This window comes from Bos indicus, chromosome X (genome assembly GCF_029378745.1).
Source record: "Bos indicus isolate NIAB-ARS_2022 breed Sahiwal x Tharparkar chromosome X, NIAB-ARS_B.indTharparkar_mat_pri_1.0, whole genome shotgun sequence".
Taxonomy (NCBI): Eukaryota; Metazoa; Chordata; class Mammalia; order Artiodactyla; family Bovidae; genus Bos; species Bos indicus.
Genome location: NC_091789.1, coordinates 83,770,647 through 83,790,391, shown reverse-complemented (window position 1 = coordinate 83,790,391; position 19,745 = coordinate 83,770,647). Strand labels below are relative to the sequence as shown.

Genomic DNA, 19,745 nt, shown 5'->3' with positions numbered 1-19,745 from the left:
TAGAGTGTTTCTCTTTTATTTTCATTCATCTCAATGCACATCAAAGCTCATTCCACCCACCTGGGGAGTGAAGGTAAAGATAGTTTTCCGAATGTCATAGAGTTTTGAAGTTCCAAGGACACCCATGTGTCTGTAGGGTCTTCCACTGAGTTTCATTCTACTGTTGCATCCTGATACAGAATTGAGAAATGGTCAAGATATTTTCAGTGCACAAATCTTACCAGCAAACATTTTTTGCATTAATTTATGCTTCCTTATTGAACAAAATAAGTTCTGTGTCTCAAAGTTAATGTCCATGTCATGTACAGGGCCATCTAAGCACCATGGGCTTTCCAAGAGAAAGAATAGGCAGTTATCTGTGTTCTTAAAACAAATTATGCTCTTATAAAAAAGTCAAATCGTCTACATGAGATAAGAATGCATATAAAAATTAATAGTTCTATGAATGATAGAATGCTATTACCAACATTCATACATTGTATTTCCTTAAAGGTCATGAAAAGTACAAAAGCTATTCTGATTATCAGACTTACCAGTATAAACTATGCTTCAAGAAAGCTGAACAAAAACCTCATCAGTTTAAAGATGGCAAACTAAACTGGAAAGAGTGAAATAAGAGTGCATCTTGATCTCCTTCAATAGCATACTACTGATACATTTTATTCAATGGGAGAACACATTTTATCCAAATAAATCAAGATATTTTAATATTCTTATATCTGATAGGAAATTTTGTGGACCCTTAGAGTAAAATTTACTTTGCAGAGGAGCTATTTTGAAAACTGGAAAAAGGGGGAAGACTTTAACTATCAGCTACAAAAGTAAGGCACAATTTTAATGAAAATATAAATATACACATTGTGCGTCTCAATGTCTTGTATGTGTGTATGTACACATATGTATGTTTGTGCACACACTGTGCACATTCACACACACATCCACCTTATTTCCTTGAGTATAAGATGTTGTTTTTTTAATAGTTTAGCATTCTGAAATTAGAATATATCTGATAATTGATGTCTATGTTAAATGCAGTTGCATTTCTTTTTGTCTTTCAAAAGGCAATTATAATATCAATAACTCTTATGAGGAAATATTTCATTTATTCACACACATTTTCCCCTTTTATAACAAAGGACAGCATGATACACATAGCTCTCAAACCCTTTTTTCCCAGAATATATATTAAATATTCTTTCATATCAGTACTAACAGAATTAGTACCTCTTTTTTTGTGGGGTGGGGGGCTGTAACCCATTTTTCTTAGGGATTTCATTTTTGTCTCGTCTTCATCCTACGTATGATACCTACCAAATATGCCACCTTTTTAGTGTTGCTTCACTCTTAGGGACAGAACCAGAGAGCTATCAATGCCTTTGGCCATATTCCAGGGTCCACTCTATGCAGCACACATTTTACCTGAGATTGATATCACAAGCAGGTTTATCTACTGTTTCTTCCATTTTGTTTCTTTTTATTGTATCACAGTAAAATATACATAAAATTTACCATTTTAACTGTTCAGTGACATTAAATACATTTGCAATGTTATACAGCTATCACTTCCACCCATCTTTAGAAATTTTTCATTTTCCCAAACTGAAACTATAACCATTAAACAATAACTCCCCAGGCTCCCTTCCTCCCAGTCCCTGGCAATCACCATTCTTTCTGTCTCAATGAATTTGCTTACTCTACATACCTCATATATGTAGAGTCATACGATATCCTTTTGTGACTGGCCTATTCCACTTAGAATAATGTCTGGAGGTTCATCTATTTTATAGTCAGAATTTTATCCTTTTCTAAGGCTGAATAAAACTCCATTGTATGCATATAACACATTTTGTTTATCTTTTCATCCATCGATGGATGCTAGGTTCTTTTATTCAAAATTGCTTATAGTATAATATACATGCAGTTAAACACATGAACCTTAAATATAAAATTTGATGAATTTTTACACAGAAACACACAACCCAAATCAGGATATGGAACATTACTAGCCCTGCATTAGCCTCTTTTGTGCCCCTTCCTGGGTATTAATATCCTAGAGGCCTCAAAGTTAACCACTATTAAAACTTCAAATACAAGTAAGTATGATTTGTCCATTTTTGAGCTTTATACTAATAGCATCATACATTATCTAGTTTTTGTATCTAGTTTCTTTCACTCAACATTGTGTCTATAAGATTCATCCATATTATTGTACTTAGAATTAGTTGATTCTTTTTCATTGCTATATACATTCAGTGTATGAATGCATTGTTATTGATTCATTCACTTGTTGACAGACATTTGAATTTTTCCTCCAGTTTTTTGTTATCATTTAAAGTTCCTATGAACATTCTTGTTGTGTGGGAATTCCCAAAGATCACTTCTAGGTTTGGTGATTCACAGGACTCAGCATGAGTTCAGTTCAGTCACTCAGTCATGTCTGACTCTTTGCAACCCCATGGACTGCAGCACACCAGGCTTCCCTGTCCATCACCAACTCCTGGAACTTGCTCAAACTCATGTTCATTGAGTTGGGGATGCCATCCAACCATCTCATCTTCTGTTGTCCCCTTCTCCACCTGCCTTCAATCTTTTCCAGCATCAGGGTCTTTCCACTGAATCAGTTCTTTGCATCAGGTGGCCAAATATTGGGGTTTCAGCTTCAACATCAGTCCTTCCAATGAATATTCAGGACTGATTTACTTTAGGATCGACTGGTTTGATCTCCTTGCAGTCCAAGGAACTCTCAAGAGTCTTCTCCAACACCACAGTTTAAAAGCATCAATTCCTCTACACTCAGCTTTCTTTATAGTCCAACTCTCACATCCATACATGACTACTGGAAAAACCATAGCTTTGAGTAGATGGACTTTTGTTGGCAAAGAACTCAGCATAGATCTATACTAATGGTAAGGTTTATTACAGCAAAGGGATACAAAGCAAAATTAGCAAAGAAAAAAGGTGCATGGTCAAAGTCCAGAGGAAACCAGGCACAAGCTTGTAAGAGTCCTCTTCCTAGTGGAGTTGTGCAGTGCATGTTTAATTTCTCCAGCATCATATTTTGACAAAATGTATGAAATGTCTACTAAGGAAGCTCATTAGAGACTCAGTATCCAGTGTTTGTTTTTATTAGGGGCTGGTAGCATAGGCACCCTCTGCCTAGCATGTACCAAAACTCCAAACTCCACCTTCTGGTCTCTTGGCCAAGGTGTCTTTTTCATAAGGACTCGACACAGCAGAGTGAGACCAACCTGCCATATTGTTCTCAGTTATGTCTTCAGGGGTCTTATACTGAGCAGACAAAACAAATCCATCACCATAAACAAGTACCTTCAAAAGCCAGATGGTTTCCTCCTTAAGGTTCCATTAAAAATTAAAAAAAATAAAAATGCTTGCAGCATCAATCCAGGCACAACACAAGCCTGGTCAGTAAACTGAAGCTGACCTGAATGCCTTCCAGAGCTGAGGCAGTGCCAGAATAGTCAGGGCTCACTGACAAGTACAATGCAAGAGGGCACATGCAGTATCATTGGACAAAAATAATTTATAATCATTAGGGCATCCCAAGTAGGACATACATTAATTAGGCAGTTTAGGTTAACAGCAGAGAAGGCAATGGCACCCCACTCCAGTACTTTTGCCTGGAAAATCCCATGGACGGAGGAGCCTGGTGGGCTGCAGTCCATGGGGTCACTGAGGGTCGGACACGACTGAGCGACTTCACTTTCACTTTTCACTTTCATGCATTGGAGAAGGAAATGGCAACCCACTCCGGTGTTCTTGCCTGGAGAATCCCAGGGACGGGGGAGCCTGGTGGGCTGCTGCCTACGGGGTCACACAGAGTCGGACACGACTGAAGTGACTTAGTGAGTGTGAGTAGGTTAACAGAATCCCTAATGTGGCTAACTTCTTACTGTGAGGCCTCCTGCCTTAGTGTTTCCAATCCAGTCCAAAAAACACAGTTCAGAATTTGGTTTCAATGGGACTGTTTTCTGAAGGTAGCTGGATCCAAACAATTCTGTTTTTTCAGGGCACCAGTTCTTCTGCCTTGCAAGTGTGGATGACATGTGGAGGTGCTGAGTGGAAGGTAGAGGAGCTGGAGCCATCCCCTGCTGTCTCATAGTTAGCTGTCAGATCTGACTCTGGGATTAGCAGTCAATTTGAAATCAAAGCACTCTCGGCAGCAGGGAAGACAAAACATGCTTTTATTAAGGAGAAGAGGAAAGCTTCCAGGAATTTCAGAATTTCCAGTTCTAAAAATCAAAGATCATTAATGCCCTCATCCTTCACTCATGCCTCCTCAGGTGTTTTTTATCCACTGTTAGAAAATCTGTGTGTCCCATTTAGCAGTTATAATTGTACAATCATCCTCTTCTCTCATACAGACCTTTTGTCTAAAAGAGTTATATGTAAGGAGTTTAAAAGTATTTTCAAAGGCAAACATGTTAAAATAACTTAATCGGAAAGATGTATCATGTCCAGGAATTGGTTAAGATGAAATTCTCAATTTCCAAATGTTTTAAAATTGGGTTTTCATACTTCCCATTCCTTTCACCCTGATCAATTATCCAGTGAGCAGCCTAGAAAAGATCATTCTTTTTATGCGGACAGCTACATTTAATAAACATACTGCCTTATTTAGGTTTATGTATCAGGGGGAAGGAGAAGGAGTAGAGTCAGGCTAACAGTCTATTTTAAGCTGTAACTAATCTAGGAAGTCAAATATGATCATCAACAGCAGGGATGCAGGCTCAGGAAGGATCAAGAGTTTGATCTGAGAGGGATGGTGGAGGATGTCACATTCCCTATCATATGCCCTCCCTAAATTTGCAGCTTTCACAGAAATCACATCAGGAATGTAACCAGCTTTTGTATTAGAAATATACAGCCAATCAGAGGATCAATCAGATAGTCCCATCAGAAAATAAGACTTTTCCCTTGGCCATCTGCAGCTCAACTAACTCAAATGGTCCAGCCAGCATCAGGGGTGGTTTTACAACTTAGGATCATAAGAAGGGCGATTCAAATCTGCAACAATCCAAGTCTGAATTCATTTAAATCTCACATAGTTCATTTAGAGTTCATTTAGCCTGTGCCTGCTTTCAGTTCAGCACATCTGGTGCTGATGTGGGAATAGTCTATAGCAGACCTTATCAGGTTTCAGCTGAGAGTCAGATCCACGGAATTAGAATCTGTAAATTTAGGATGCCAAGAGAACTTTTCTTAGGCAGCAGCAAAGCTGAAATGGTACAGGACTGGTCAACCACGGTTTAGGTCCAAGTCCAAGCCCAAGTGACAAACAAGACTCTCCCAGGCTCTTCTTATTGTGCCTTACATTCCAAATTAACACAGTCAAAAATGTGCACAAGATGATGAAAAAAAAAAAATATCAGCCTCTTAAGAGTTACACATTTGATTTCACAACTAAAAACTGCTTTCTAAACTCAAAAAGTGTATTTTCATCTGAAGACTGCCTCTCTTTTCATGTTGTCTTCCTTTTTCTTGAAACTCCAATAGTAAAAAAAATGATAACAAAAATCATTAGTTATGGAGACTAGTTTTTATTTCCAATACTCAGAGTTTGAATTCCAATCTGCTCACTGGCAGCAAAAAGCAAAGTAGTTGTATCCCATTGATGTTCTTTTTTCTTTTTGCAACTTTTCCTGATAGAAATGATCCCTCTAGCTTTACGAGACTACAAGAATATAACATTTTACATCAGTGTCTATTATATACCAAGATGCAATAGCCACAAAATACAAAGTCATTTTTAAAAGTTCCTCCTTTCCACCCTTTGCTCAAGTTTTCTCGAACTTTGAGCAGAAAATCCAGCATTTACAGGCTTACTGTTGTAGTTGCAGGGAGATCCCTGTTGAAATGTAGGAGTGGGGGTAGAAGGCTGTGGCAGCAGTGGCTAGAGTGTTTTTCTCCCTTTGATTTTTTGTTTATAAAATTTTGCTCCAGCTCTGGGAAGTGATGGGGCAATAGAGGGGGAAACAATGGAAACAGTGACAGACTTAATTTTCTTGTGCTCCAAAATCACTGCAGATGCTGACCGCAGCCACAAAATTTAAAGACACTTGCTCCTTGGAAGAAAAGCTATGACAAACCTAGACAGCATATTAAAAAGCAGAGACATTACTTTGCCTACAAAGGTCCGTATAGTCAAAGCTATGGTTTTTCCAGTAGTCATGTATGGATATGAGAGTTGGACCATAAAGAAGGCTGAGTGCCAAAGAACTGATGCTTCTGAACTGTGGTTTTGGAAAAGATACTTGAGAGTTCCTTAGACTGCAAGGAAATCAAACCAGTCAACCCTAAGGAAAATCAATCCTGAATATTCATTGGAAGGACTGATGCTGAAGCTGTAGCTCCAGTACTTTGGCACCTGATGTGAAGAGCCGACTCATTAGAAAAGACCCTGATGCTGGGAAAGATTGAAGGCAGGAGAAGGAGACGACAGAGGATGAGATGGTTGGATGGCATCACCAACTCAATGGACATGAGTTTGAGCAAACTCCAGGAAATGGTGAAGGACAGGGAAGCCTGGCATGCTGCAGTCTATGGGGTCACAAAGAGTTGGACATGTCTGAGGGACTGAACAGCAACAACTGGGAAGTGATTTAACCTCCCCGCCAACCTGCACTCCCCCCACCCGCGCCCCCACCACACACATATGAGCAAAAAGAACACAAACTTTTCAAGACTTTGGCCCATTCTAAGTTCACCTTTGGGAATGTTTGGACTCTTTTCCTCCAGCCTGGAGGAGAAAATAAAAACAAAAGGCACCCAGGTTGCACTTTTCCCTCTCACTTTAGCCATTGTGTCCAAAAGTAGCCAGAGGATGCTTTGAGACAACTCTCTTGGAGTTGGATCTAACATTTTAAAATTCCATAGGGTAACTTTTACCTCCTACAACAGATAGCAGCTCAACTACTTTTTTATACCACAGATAATTCCATAGATACCCAGAACCACAGGTTTGTCATCCTCTACCATCCTTTTCTCAAACAATGTTTTTGCCATATTTAAGTGAGTTAAGGTCATGCCAGACAATCCCACCATCAGCAGTATGTGGGGAGTCTTGAAAATCACCCCAGATTTGGTGATAATGTGACTCATAGGCGGAGGACTCGTGGGACTCAGCAAATAGTCATACTTGGGGCTAATATTTATTATAGCAAAAAGACACAAGGCAAAATCAGTAAAGGGAAAAATGTGCATGGGGCAAAGTCTAAAGGAAACCAGGAACAAGCTTTCAAAATCCTGTCCCAGTAGTCACACACCACATGCTTAATTCTTCCAGCATCACACACGTGTTGTGACAACATGTGTGAAGTGCTGCCTATCAGCAGTAGAGACTCAGTACCCAGTGTTTTTTAAAGTGCTGGTCACATGAGCACCCTCTGCCTGGCCTGCACCAAAATTCTAGACTCTTAGAAGAAAATCAGGTATTCAGCATAAGCCATGTTGTTTGCTCAACTTAGAGCAAATTATCCTTATAAGTTAGGGGATGGTGGAAACCCTTCCTAAATCTGAGTCTTCAGATGCCAGCCAAAGGCCAACTTTGCAAGCAGGCTTTTCTAAGGATAGCATTTCCTGTTATGTTAACTCTTTGTTGCACATTGTCCATCTCTTTCAGAGCATATATGCATGCATTTTTGTTGAGTATACACCCAGTAGTGGAAGTGATAGGCACAGGGAATGTGTATGCTCAGTTTTTTTAATAGCTGCCTGTTAAACTGATACCTTACCACAATAATGCTATTCATTATTTTTATTAATATTTTTTGCCTTTAGTATACTTTGTCTGATATTAGTACAGTTACACCAGCTTCAGTTTATTTATTATTGCATGGCATATTGTTTTCTATACTTTTGTTTTCAACCAGTGTCCTTTTCAGGTGAAACTCCTTTCTGTAGTATGTTGCTGGATTTTGCTTTATTATGCAACTTGACAATCTCTGTCTTTTAATTGAAACATTTACCGCATTTATATTTATTTACTGGATATTTGGATTTAAATCTTACATACTACTTCTTGATTTCCATTTGTCTCATTTATTATTCCTTATTTCTCTTTTTTTGCCTTGCTTTGGATTAAATAAGAATTTTCTTGTTATCATTTCCCCTACATCAAATTGTTAAGAAAGTCTTTTACTATTCATTTAATAGTTACTACAGAGAAGCTCTTCTCAACTGGATTCCACCAGAGATTTAATTCTCTAAATATTCATTGAATATATTAACTTATCTTCCTTGTATTTAAAATGAAACTAGGGTCCATCACCCTTGGGAGAATGGAAAAAAAAAAAAAAAAACATTTTCTGTAGGGCTTAATTATGTCATGACTCCTGCTTGAGTAAAATTGCCCTAGAGAGTGAAGCATACATCCTTGACTGATTAGAGTCTATGTTAAATTAGTGCTTTTACCAGTTCTTGAACAATGCAAGAATCTTACAACAGACTTCATTCACATTCTGCCTTTTATTTATTTATTACTATTTCTGTCATTTATTTAATCTCTACTTTAATTTTATCCATAAAGTATTATTATTAGTGTTGCTTCAAACAGTCCATTTTTTAAAAAGTTGCTCAGTCATGTCCGACTCTTTGAGACTCCATGGACTATACAGTCTATGAAATTCTCCAGACCAGAATACTGGAGTGGGTAGCCTTTCACTTCTCCAGGGGACCTTCCCAACCCAGGGATTGAATCCAGGTCTCCCACATTGCGGTGGTTTATTTACCAGCTAAGCCACAAGGGAAGCCCAAGAATACAACACTGGGTAGCCTATCCTTTCTCCAGGGGATCTTCCCAACCCAGGAATTGAACTGAGGTCTCCTGCGTTGCAGGTGGATTACTTACCAGCTGAGCTATCAGGGAAACCCAATGCAAGAATCTTACAGCAGACTTCATTCACATCCTGCCTTTTATTTATTTATTACTATTTCTGTCATTTACTTCATTTCTACTTTTATTTTATCCATAAAGTATTGTTATTAGTGTTGTTTTAGACAGTCAACAGCCTTTTATATTTACACTTTCCATTTCTCTTTCTTCTGTCTGTGATCACTGTTCTTCTGCCAGAGTTAACTTTAATGTTTCTTTCAGTGTGAGTCTGCTAATAATACATTCTCAGTTTTTACTTATCTGAACATGCCTTTACTGCCAAATTCAGACTCAAATTGAAGAAAGCAGGGAAAACCACTAGACCATTCAGGTATGACAAAAATCAAATCCCTTACAATTAACAGTGGAAGTGACAAATAGATTCAAGGGATTGGATCTGATAGACAGTGCCTGAAGAACTATGGATGGAGGTTCATAACATTGTACAGGAGGCAGTGATCAAGACCATCCCCAAGAAAAAGAAAGGCAAAATGGCAAAATGGTTGTCTGAGGAGGGCTTATAAATACCTGAGAAAAGAAGAGAAGTGAAAGGCAAAGGAGAAAAGGAAAGATACACCTATTTGACTGCAGAGTTCCAAAGAATAGCAAGGAGAGATAAGAAAGTCTTCCTCAGTGATCAATGCAAAGAAATAGAGGAAAATAATAGAATGGGAAAGACTAGAGATCTCTTCAAGAAAATTAGAGATACCAAGGGAACATTTCATGCAAAGATGGGCACAATAAAGCACAGAAATGGTACGGACCTAACAGAAGCAGAAGATATTAAGAAGAGGTAGCAAGAATACACAGAAGAACTATACAAAAAAGATCTTCATGACCCAGATAATCACGATGGTGTGATCACTCACCTAGAGCCAGACATCCTGGAATGCAAAGTCAAGTGGGCATTAGGAAGCATCACTACAAACAAAGGTAGTGGAGGTGATAGAATTGCATCTGAACTATTTCGAATACTAAAATATGATGCTGTTAAAGTGCTACACTTAATATGCCAACAAATTTGGAAAAGTCAGCAGTGGCCTCAGGACTGGAAAAGGTCAGTTTTCATTCCAATCCCAAAGAAAGGCAATGCCAAAGAATATTCAAAACACAATTGCACTCATCTCACACACTAGCAAAGTAATGCTCAAAATTCTCCAAGCCAGGCTTCAACAGTACGTGAACTGTGAAATTCCAGATGTTTAAGTTGGATTTAGAAAAGGCAAAGGAACCAGAGATCAAATTGCCAACATGTTGGATCGCTGAAAAAAGCAAGAGAGTTCCAGAAAAACATCTACTTCTGCTTTATTGACTATGCCAAAGCCTTTGACTGTGTGGATCACAATAAACTGTGGAAAATTCTTCAAGAGATGGGAATACCAGACCACCTGACCTACCTCCTGAGACATCTGTATGCAGGTCAAGAAGCAACAGTTATAACTGGACATGGAACAACAGACTGGTTCCAAATTGGGAAAGGAGTATGTCAAGGCTGTATAATGTCATCCTGCTTATTTAACTTATATGCAGAGTACATCATGAGAAATGCTTGACTGGATGAAGCACAAGCTGGAATCAAGATTGCCAGGAGAAATATCAATAACCTCAGATATGCAGATGATGCCACACTTATGGCAGAAAGTGAAGAAGAACTAAAGAGCCTCTTGATGAAAGTGAAAGAGGAGAGTGAAAAAGTTGGCTTAAAACTCAACATTCAGAAAAGTAAGATCATGGCATCTGTTCCCATTACTTCATGGCAAATAGATGGGGAAACAGTGGCAACAGTGGCAGACTTTATTTTCTTGGGCTCCAAAATCACTGCAGATGGTGACTGCAGCCATGAAATTAAAAGACTCTTGCTTCTTGGGAAAAAAGCTATGATCAACCTAGACAGCATATTAAAAAGCAGACATTACTTTGCCAACAAAAGTCCATCTAGTCAAAGCTATGGTTTTTCCAGTAGTCATGTATGGATGTGAGAGTTGGACTCTAAAGAAAGCTGAGCGCTGAAGAATTGATGCTTTTGAACTGTGGTGTTGGAGAAGACTCTTGAGAGTCCATTAGACAGCAAGGAGATCCAACCAGTCCATCAAGGAGATCCAACCAGTTCATCCTAAAGGAATCATTCCTGAATATTCATTGGAAGGACTGATGCTGTTACTGAAGCTCCAATACTTTGGCTACCTGATGTGAAGAACTGACTCATTGGAAAAGACCCTAATGCTGGGAATGATTGAAGGCAGGAGGAGAAGGGGACCAGAGAGGATGAGATGATTGGATGGCATCACCGACTCAATGAACATGAGTTTGAATAGGTTCTGGGAGTTGGTGATGGACAGGGAAGACTGGCATGCTGCAGTCCATGGGGTCGCAAAGAGTTGGACACGACTGAGCAATTAAACTGAACTGTACTGAACTGAACATGCCTTAGCATCACCTTTATTTATGAAGGATATTTTCACTGGATATAGAATTATAGTATGGAAGTTATTTTCTCAGTAATTTATAAGTGACCTTCAGTTCTATGGAGTTCATTGGTTTTGTTGAACAGTCAGCTGTACACTTGATCATTGTTCCTTTGAAAGCAATGTATGTTTTCTTAACTCTAGCTCTTGTAAGATTTTCTCTTTGTCTTGGTTTCCAGTTTGATTATTAAATTCAGGTTTGTATTTATCTTGTTCACAGATTTTTAGCCCTTTTGGATGTTTAACTTGATATCTTTAGTAATATTTGAAAAACTTCTATCTCTTCAAACAGTTCCTGTTCCATTCTTTTCCTTGTTCTTGAACTCCAGAACTTTTCACTGTTTCTTAATACTCTTTTGATTTTCCATCTTTTTTCTATCCTTTTTCTTATGTGCTTTAATGTGGCTATTTTATACTGATTTACTTTTTGGTTCATTAATCCTCTCGTTTACTGTCTCTTATGGTATTAATCTCATCTATTACATTTCTAATTTCACTTATTGTATTTTCTAGTTTTGAAATTCTATTTGATTTTTTTAATAGGTTCTAGTTTTCTAGTGAAATTCATCTTCTAAATCTATTTTTGGAATGAATTAATAGTTTATGAGTCCTGTCTGAGAGCTCTCAAAATGTGAATTATATATGTTTTGAAAATATATTAAAATTTTAATTGACTTTTACTGTAGTAAAATATACATATAACATTAAGTTTACCATTTTAAACATATAGTTTGGTGGCATTAAGTGCCTTCACATTGTTCTGCAACCATAACCACATCCATCTACAGGAGTTTTTCATTATCCCAAACAGAAACTTTTTATCCACTGAATAATAACTCCTCATTATGCTCTTCTGGCAACCACCCTTTGATTCTTTGATTAGCAGTCATCATTCTATATTTTGTCTCTATATTTTGTCTGACTCCACTAAGTATCTAATACAGGTGGAATCATACGTATTTATCCATTTTTATGTTGCTTACTTCATTAGCATAATATCTTTAAGTTTCTATGTTGTGGCATGTGTTAGGATTTCCATCCTTTAAATAAAAAGATGAATGATATCCCTATATATATTATATGTATACACACACGCACAAGTTTATCTATTCACCTGTCAATGAACATTTGAGCTTTTTCTACATCTTGGCTATTGTGCCTAATGCTGCTTTGAACATTAGTGAACAAACATCTATTTGAGTTCCTGTTTTCCCTTCCTTTGGGTAGTATATGCAGAAGTATTGGAGAAGGCTATGGGAACCCACTCCAGTATTCTTGCCTGGTGAATTCCATGGATGGAGGAGCCTGGTAGGCTGCAGTCCATGGGGTCGCTAGGAGTTGGACACGCCTGAGTGACTTCACTTTCACTTTTCACTTTCATGCATTGGAGAAGGAAATGGCAATCCACTCCAGTATTCTTGCCTGGAGGATCCCAGGGACAGGGGAGCCTGGTGAGCTGCCGTCTATGGGGCTGCACAGAGTCGGACATGACTGAAGTGACTTAGCAGTAGCAGTAGCATGCAGAAGTATATATAGAAGTACAATTGATTGATCAATTCTATGTTTACTTTTTATGAGGAACTTGCCATACTGTTTTCCACAATGACTGCACCATTTCAGACTCCTACCAACAGACAATAAGGGTTCCAACTCCTCTACTTTCTCAATACTTGTGGCTTTTTGGTTTTATTTATTTATTTATTTTATAATAGTTATACCAGTGAGTGTGTAGTGACTCATTACTGGGATTTTGATTGGCATCTCCCTAATGATTAGTGTTGTTGAGCCTCTTTTCATGTGTTTATAGACCACTTGTATATTTTCTTTGGAAAAATGTCTACTCAAGTCCTTTGCCTTTAATTTTTTTTTAATTTAAAAACTCCCCCCAGCTTTATTGAGATATAATTAACATATACCATTGTGTAAGTTTAAGGTGTACAATGTGATTTGATATGCAGATATATTGTGAATGTGTACTATAATAAGGTTAGTTAATACATCCTTCACCTCAAATAGTTGCAATTTTGTTGTTGTTATGGTGAGAACATTAAGCTCTACTATCATAGCAACTTTCAAGTATACAGTATGTTATTTTTAACTATAGTCATCACATTGTACGTTACATCTCAGGAACTTATTCATCTTAAAACTGAAAGTTAGTACCCTTTGACCAATACTTCCCCATTATTTTCACCTCAGCTCCTGGCAACCATCGTTTCACTCTGTTTCTATGAGTTTGATGTTTTTAACTTCCATACATAAGAGAGATCATACAGTATTTGTCTTTATCTGTCTGACTTTTTTCAACTTAGTAAAATGCTCTTAAGATTCATGGATATTGGTGCATATGGTAGGATTTCCATTTTCTCATGGCTGAATAATATTCCATTGTTACACACATACACACTACATTTTCTTTATCCATTTATCTGTTGATGTACATTTAGATTGCTTCCATATTTTGGCTATTGTGAATAATACTTCAATAAACCTGGGAATGCCAATATCTAATCTCCTTCAGATATATACCCAGATGTGGGATTGCTGGATCATATGTTCATTTTTTGAGGAACCTCCATACTGTTTTCCACAGAAGCTGTACTTATATATTAGGTTGGTGCAAACATAATTGCTGTTTTGGACCATGAATCTTAAATCATTATAACTAGGCTCAAACACATCTTTATTAATAAAAATAGGAACCACCACAATCAATACATTTTTGCCAACAAGAAATAAGTTTGTTTATTCTTGTAGCATAAAATCTGTGCTTTAGGATTTGACAAACTCTTGGAAGCATTTTCTGCCTCCTGCTTGTTGTGGAAGTGTTTTCCCTGCAAAAAGTTGTTGAGATGCTTGAAGAAGTGGTAGTTGGGTGGCAAGAGGTCAGATGAATATGGAGGATGAGGCAAAACTTCATAGCCCAATTCATCCAACTTTTGAAGCCTTGGTTGTGCGATGTGTAGTTGGGTGTTGTGGTGGAGAAGAATTGGGCCCTTTATGTTGACCAACGCTGGCTGCAGGCATTGCGGTTTTCAGTGCATCTTATAGCATACTTCTCAGATGTAATGGTTTTGCAGAGATTCAGAAAGCTGTAGTGGATCAGATTAGCAGCAGACCACCAAACAGTGACCATGACTTTTTTTGGTGTAAGTTTGGCTTTGGGAAGTGATTTGGAGCTTCTTCTTGGTCCAGACACTCAGCTGGTCATCACCATGTGTCATATAAAATCCACTTTTCATTGCATGTCACACTCTGATTGAGAAATGGTTCACTGTTGCACAGAATAAGAGAAGATGACACTTCAAAATGATGATATTTTTTATTTTCAGTCAGCTCAAGAGTCACCCACTTATCAAGGTTTTTCACCTTTTCAGTTTGCTTCAAATGCCAAACAACTGTAGAATGGTCGACATTGAGTTCTTCAGCAACTTCTCATGTAGTTGTAAGAGGATCAGCTTTGATGATTGCTCTCAGTTGGTCATTGTCAACTTCTGATGGCTGGCCACTACACTTCTAACCTTCAAGGCTCTCGTCTCCTTTGCAAAACTTCTTAAACCACAGCTGCACTATATGTTTATTAGCAGTTTCCAGGCCAAATGCATTGTTGATGTTGTGAGTTGTCTCCACTGCTTTATGACACATTTTGAACTTGAATAAAAAAATCGCTCAAATTTGCTTTTTGTCTAACATCATTTTTATAGTCTAAAATAAATACAAGATAAACAGCAAGTAATAAGTCATTAGCAGAAAAACATAAAGTGAGAGATGCACATTAAAATGATGTATAATATAAACAACATTTAAGAATGTATTCCAATATTAAATGGCAAAGTTGAACAATGTAAAACTGCAATTACTTTTGCAGCAACCCAATACATTCCTACCAACAGTGTACAAGGGTTCCCTTTTCTCTACATCCTTCCTTCCCAGCATTTATTGTCTCATTTTTGTTTTTTTGATAATAGCTATTCTAACAGGTGTGAGGTGGTATCACACTGTGGTTTTGATTTGCATTTCCCTGATAGTGATGTTGAGTGTCTTTTCATGTACTAATTAGTTATCTGAATGTCTTCTTTGGAGAAATGTCTGTTCAAGTCCTCTCCTCATTCTTTACAAATCCTTTGCCTTTTTCCTACTGAATTATATTAGTACTTTGTATATTTTGGGTATTAACTCCTTATCAGATATATGATTTGGAAATCTTTTCTCCCAGTCCATAGGTTGCCTTTAGACTTTATTGTTTATTTGATTGGGCAAAAGCTTTTTAGTGTAACGTGGTCCTACTTACTGACTTCTGCATTGTTTCTTGTGCTTTTCGTGACAAATTAAAAAAAAAAAAATCATTGCTAAGACTGATGTCAAAGAACTTTTTCCTTCTAGAAGTTTTACAGTTTTGGGTTTTACATTTAAGCGCTTAATCTATTTTGAGTTAATTTTTGTGGGTCCAATTTCATTCATTCTTTTGTGTGTGGATGTCCACTTTTCCCAGCATCATTTGTCAGACATCATCTTTTCCCCATTTAGCATCCTTGGCTCCCTTGTCACATACCAGTTGACCATATATGTGTGGGTTTATTTCAGGGCTTGATTCTGTTCCATTTGTGCATGTGTCTATTTTTTTGTCAGAATCATACTCTTTTGATTATTATAGCTTTATAATACAGTTTGAAACCAGAAAGTGTAAAGCCTTCAGCCTTGTTGTTCTTTATCAGGATTGCTTTGGATATTTAGAATCTTTCACGTTTCCATATGAACTTCAGAATTGTTATTTCTATTTTTGTGAAAAATGCTATTGGAATTTTGATAGAGTTGCATTGTATCTATAGATGGTTTTGAGGGGTTGCTTAGGTTTTTGTTGTTGAGTTGTATGAGTTCTTTATACATTTTGGATACTAACCCGTATCAGATATATGACTGCAAATACTTTCTCTCATTATACGGATTGTCTTTTTACTCTTTTGATGGTGTCCTTTGATGCACATGAGTTTTAGATTTTGATGAAATCTAATTTATATTTTGTTGCCTGTGCTTTTGGTGTTATAGCCAGGAAATCACTGCGAAATCCAATATTCTGAAGTTTTCACCTCTATTCTCTTCTAAGACTTTTATAATTTTAGCTCTTAGATCTAGGGCTTTGATCCACTTTGAGTTAATTTTTTATATGGTATAAAGCAAGGATCCAACTTCATTCTTTTGCACCTGGATATCCAGTTTTCCTAGCACCATGTCTGAAAAGACTGTCCCTTCCCCTACTGAATGGACTTGACATCTTTGTCAAAAATCATTTGACCATATTTGTAAGGGTTCATTTCTGGGATTTCTATTTTATTCCACTTTTCTAGAGATTTCCTTATGCTAATACTGAAGAGGAAAAGTTAAAATTTTACATAACCTCCCGCCTGTTCTGCCTCTGTAACTCAGCTTGCTTCTTGCAAAGTCTGGATCACGTGGGTCTTGTAGTCTCAGAAAGCGGGGACCTACAATACTAGGAACTGGAGTTTATCTCACTCACCCTTGTCCTGCTCTTTGCAATCGCCCAGCCCCTGCAAACCTGCTTAATCCTGCCTGTCGGTGTAAAGGTCAGGCATCCCCCTCCCCATCCTGACCACTGTTCCCGCAAGCACGAAACCCCTCAGTTTAAACCAGCCTATTAGCAGCTAGTGTTGCCCGCTACAGTCTGTCTATAAAAACTCTGCAATCCCTTTGTTCAGGGCTCAGAGCTTGGAGTGTTAATTCCTCTGGGTCCGCCAGTATAATAAACCTGAGTTCTCCAACTCTCCTAGTGTGGTGCTTGGTTTGTTGAGTACTGGTTTCTACAGTATTTCAACACCTTAGATTATTATAGTTAAGTTATGAAATCAGGGTATATCAGGTTTCCATCTATGTTATTTTTCTAGATTGTTTTGGATTTCCTTGAGATTCTACATGAATCTCAAGAAGAATATTTTCTATTTTTGCTAAAAATATCATTGGGGATTTGATAGGGATTGTATTGAATCTTTCCATCATTCCAGATAATATTGATGTCCTAACAATATTAACTCTTCCAGTCTATGAACATGGGCATATTTCCATTTATTTGTGTTTTAGACTTTGTGTTTCAGAATTTCTGAGAAATGGCCTGTTTTTGATTTGCCTTTACTTTAGTGTGCAGCCTATCCTTCAGGGATTCAACTGACAGCCTCAGGTGTTTATCATAGTCCCTTTCACACACACACACAAATGTCCTGAAATGGAGCTTCTGTCTTCCCAGCAGTGAGACTTTATACTTGCTTTCTTGGCCCCTCACTCCATGCAAGCATAGCTTAAGAATCAGCAAATGCCTCAAAAGGAAAGTGCACAGAGAATGGTGACCTTACTTCTCTGAGGTCCTCTTCTCTCCAGGGTTTTGGCTTCTCGTGTCTTGGCTGTCTTAATTACTTTCTGGTGCCTTCATTCACTTTTATTTTTAACATCCAACCAGGATAGTTGTTCTTACTATGAAGGTTAGTCTGATAAAAGCTATTTCAACACAGCTTAAAGCTGAAAATCTACCTTATTCTTTTAAACTGTGGCAAAACATATCATAATTCAACCATTCTTGTTCATACACATTAGGTTGCTTCTAATTGTTGTTTTGCCATAGAACAAATTATATTGTAATGAACATCTTTATATATATATATTCTTATGTATTCATGTGAGTGTTATTAAATAGGGTAGATTTCTAGAAGCAAGGCTGTTGGACAAAGGTATGCGTATTAAAACTATTTATAGGTGATCAAACTGCCTGTGATTTACACTACCACCAGGAGTGCTGAGAGAGTTCATTTATCCACATAATCACCAGCACTGGATATTATTAATCTTAATGTTTATAAAACTGATGGGCAAAATCTTATATTTCACTGTTGTTTTATCTTACATTTCTCCAATCACTGGTGAGTTGAAGCTAAGACAACTTAAAAAGTGCGGTACTAGAAAAGAAGAAACTGATCAATAGCACCACAAAGTAAGACCAGAATACATACACATACATGTGTGATTCTATATATGTATGTCAAGGCTGTAGTCACCCGCTTATTTAACTTACATGCAGAGTACATCATGTGAAATCCTGGGCTGGATGAAGCACAAGCTGGAATCAAGATTGCTGGGAGAAATATCAATAACCTCAGATATGCAGATGACACCACCCTCATGGTAGAAAGCAAAGAACTAAAGAGCCTCTTGATGAAAGTAAAAGAGTTGAAAAAAAAGTGAAAGAGCCTCTTATGAAAGTGAAAAAGTTGGCTTAAAACTCAACATTCAGAAAACTAAGATCATGGCAAATAGATGGGGAAACAATGGAAACAGTGACAGACTTTATTTTTGGGGGCTCCAAAATCACTGCAGATGGTGATTGCAGCCATGACATTTAAAGACACTTTCTTTGGAAGAAAAGCTATGACCAACTTAGACAGCATATTAAAAAGCAGAGACATTACTTTACCAACAAAGGTCCGTCTAGTCAAGGCTATGGTTTTTCCAGTAGTCATGTATGGATGAGAGAGTTGAACTATGAAGAAAGCTGAGCACTGAAGAATTGATGCGTTTGAACTGTGGTGTTGGAGAAGACTCTTGAGAGTCCCTTGGACAGCAAGGAGATCAAGTCAGTCAATCCTAAAGGAAATCATTCCTGAATATTCATTGGAAGGACTGATGCTGAAGCTGAAACTCCAATACTTGGGCTACCTGATGCGAAGAACTGACTCATTGGAAAAGACCCTGATGCTGGGAGTGATTGAAGGCAGGAGGAGAAGGGGACCAGAGAGGATGAGATGGTTGAATGGCATCACCAACTCAATGGACATGAGTTTGACTAGGCTCCGGGAGTTGGTGATGGACAGGGAAGACTGGCGTGCTGCAGTCCATGGGGTTGCAAAGAGTCAGACACGACTGAGTGACTGAACTGAAGTGAAGTGAAGTCACTCAGTCGTGTCCAACTCTTTGCAACCCCATGGACAGTAGCCAACCAGGCTCCTCCGTCCATGGGATTTTCCAGGCAAGAATATTGGAGTGGGTTGCCATTTCCTTCTCCAGGGGATCTTCCCGACCCAGGGATTGAACCTGGGTCTCCCGCACTGTAGGCAGACCCTTTACCATCTGAGCCACCAGGGAAGTCAAACTGATGAACTATTTAGTCAATAGTGCTGGAAAGATGGGCTAACTATTTTGCAAACAAGTTATAATTCTTACCTCATAAGATAAATTAAAATTCTAGACCAAGAATTAAATGTAAAATGGTAACCATAAAGAACTAACAAAAAATGCAATGAAAATGTAAACAATTGATCTAGGGATGGATCTATCTTTCTGAGCATAACAGCAAAAAATAAATCAATAAGGAGAAAATTTTACTATATAAA

At 37.8% G+C, this 19,745-nt stretch overlaps 1 protein-coding gene across 5 annotated transcripts in view; it reads right to left on the bottom strand.

Moving 5' to 3' along the window:
- The window catches only part of PHKA1 (phosphorylase kinase regulatory subunit alpha 1), a 171,829-nt gene that overhangs the window by 74,579 nt on the left and 77,505 nt on the right, over window positions 1-19,745 (bottom strand). For all 5 annotated transcript variants that reach the window (XM_070783780.1, XM_070783779.1, XM_070783781.1 and 2 more), the window contains exon 15: window positions 61-170. In XM_070783780.1, the coding sequence (XP_070639881.1) occupies window positions 61-170 (110 nt within the window). The remainder of the gene's footprint in view (window positions 1-60; window positions 171-19,745) is intronic.